This window comes from Sinocyclocheilus anshuiensis, unplaced genomic scaffold (genome assembly GCF_001515605.1).
Source record: "Sinocyclocheilus anshuiensis isolate Anshui unplaced genomic scaffold, SAMN03320099.WGS_v1.1 scaffold188, whole genome shotgun sequence".
Taxonomy (NCBI): domain Eukaryota; kingdom Metazoa; phylum Chordata; class Actinopteri; order Cypriniformes; family Cyprinidae; genus Sinocyclocheilus; species Sinocyclocheilus anshuiensis.
This window is the reverse complement of record NW_015555768.1, coordinates 2,645,269-2,647,568: the sequence shown is the minus strand read 5'-3', so window position 1 is coordinate 2,647,568 and position 2,300 is coordinate 2,645,269. Positions and strand designations below refer to the sequence as shown.

Here is a 2,300-nt window from a genome sequence, read left to right as displayed (position 1 = left end):
ATGTCGTGAAGGCACTGTGTGTTTCGTTGTGAAAGCGAAACTACTTTGTTTGGCCTTCCAAAAGAGGACGCTATCCGGAGCGGAGTCCAGCCCGGGGTCGTCACATGTAGTTGCCGCAAGCCCGCTGGACGCTCCTTCGGCGAATCCGCCGGCCGCACCGTTCTCAAGCCCGCTCGCCTCATCTCACTCAGCCCGCCGGCCGTTCCTCACTCTAGCCACCCGCCTTCCGGCCGGACAGGGCATCACAGTATGGTAAGGGGCGTAACATTTCCGTCACACGCTTGAGGTATTCGGCCAATCACAATGCACTGGATAGCTGGCCAATCAGAGCACACCTCGCTTTTCAGAACAATGAGCTTTCTAAAAATCGACGCGTTTCAAAAAAGCGGGGCATAGAGGAGAAACAATAATGTACAGTATGTGGAAAATAATGTTCTTTTTAGCAACATCATATGACCCCTTTGATACTTTTTAAAAAAATGAATGAATACTTTATGTAGCATAGATGCATTAAATTGAGCAAAAGTATTAATAATGTTACAAAAGATTTCTATTTCAAATAAATGCTGTTCTTTAGTATCCTGAAAAAAGTTTTCCGTAGAAATATTAAGAGGAACAACCGTTTTTAACGTTGATATTGATTAGCAAATCAGCATATTAGAATAATTTCTGAAGGATTATGTGACGCCGAAGACTGGAGTAACGATGCTGAAAATTCAGCTACGCATGACAGGAATAAATTACATTTTAAAATATATTAAAATTAAAAAAATAATTTTCCACAGTATTTCGGTTTTGAATGTATTTTTGAATAAATAAATTTAATTGACAAAAAAAGTAGGTATCATATTATATGTAATTTTATGTAATATACATACAGATAGATAGATTCATAGATTTTTTTTTTTATTCAAATATATATTTTATATCTTTCATTATGTTTTTTAATAATTTCTGGAATCACTTTTTGAGAATATCAGTTTCATAAATATTAATTTTGAATTTTATAAACAAAGCGATGGACATTTTTGCTTATATCATCCAGGCTAAGAAAGTACAATTAGAAAACACACCTCATTATAATCCAGGGAGGAATCATTACACAAGGCACAGATGGTCGCCAGCTCCACCAACCCGTCATACTGGGAGCATTTCACTAATCGGTTATCAAGGAATCTGAGCAACCAAACAGAATGATCAATAAACTACCTACTAAAACAGAAGCTGGCAAAAATGTGAAGTCATAGGCATCAGTTTGACTGCAGTACTACAAGTAAATATGAGAGCAGAGACAGATACTCACACGTCTCCTTCAGGAGCGTATGTGGAGCCAGAGATGGTGAATTCGGTCAGTGAGCAGTTCTCCCCCTCAGCCTTGTCTATAACGAACATCTGAAAGACAGAGGAATAGTTTTGTTATTTATTTACCATGTAGTTCCAAACTTGTATATTTATAAAACCTATAAATAAAATTTTGGGTGAACTGTTCCTTTAAGATTCCAATTGTTAATTGAATGCGTCAGCGTACTGTCCATCAAGAAGAATTTGTTGAAAAGTTAACTGACAGAAGATGGCAGCATAAGCAAGTATTAGCATAAGAAGATTATATGAACGCAATGACTCAGAGTGCCATAATTCTGTCCTGTGTGTTATTATGTTTAAATAAATACAGAAACTGGCAGAACAGCAAGTGGGAGGGGTCTGTAAGCACACAGAGACACAGGGAGATGAAACACTGCTTATACTGTATTTAAGTTCAGACTTAAGACTTTCAATTCAAAGTACGCTAACATCCGATGGAGAGAAAAAAAGTCATAATTTGGACACTACAGCTATCCATCACTGAGCTTATTCTTGCAGAGCAAGCAGCTCAGTCCGATGACAGAGATCTTTATCAGTGTAGTTCAGGAAGCTGCACCAAAACTCTTCATTTCCAGAGAATGCAGCATTAAATTATAGTTACACTTACACTATGTTGTTATAACAGTTATCTGGCGTTTTTTCAAAACAACTTACTAGACTTTCATTGCTGTGTTAATTTCTAAGAAACCTTGTCTGGTATGTGGTAACTGGTATGTGGCTATTAAAGCAATTGTTTAATTAAAAGGCAAAATACAGTAAGTGGCATCTACTCCTGTAAACAATTTTGGGGGGAGGACCCACCCACATTTTTTTGCTTCCGACGCCCGTGGTATAATAGTATTATATTTATTGTAATAATACCGAAACGGTATTATTACAATAGTAATATATCTTATAAATGATAATAATCACAAAAATATTAAAACTATGTCATTAAG

The 2,300-nt window shown here is 36.7% G+C and overlaps 1 protein-coding gene across 1 annotated transcript in view; it reads right to left on the bottom strand.

Moving 5' to 3' along the window:
• Positions 1–2,300, bottom strand: part of LOC107674294 (sarcoplasmic/endoplasmic reticulum calcium ATPase 2-like) — a 27,623-nt gene that overhangs the window by 7,295 nt on the left and 18,028 nt on the right. Inside the window, exons 8-9 of the mRNA XM_016468233.1 lie at positions 1,304–1,409; positions 1,074–1,176 (exon numbers count right to left, since the gene is read on the bottom strand). Of these exons, the coding sequence (XP_016323719.1) occupies positions 1,074–1,176; positions 1,304–1,409 (209 nt within the window). The remainder of the gene's footprint in view (positions 1–1,073; positions 1,177–1,303; positions 1,410–2,300) is intronic.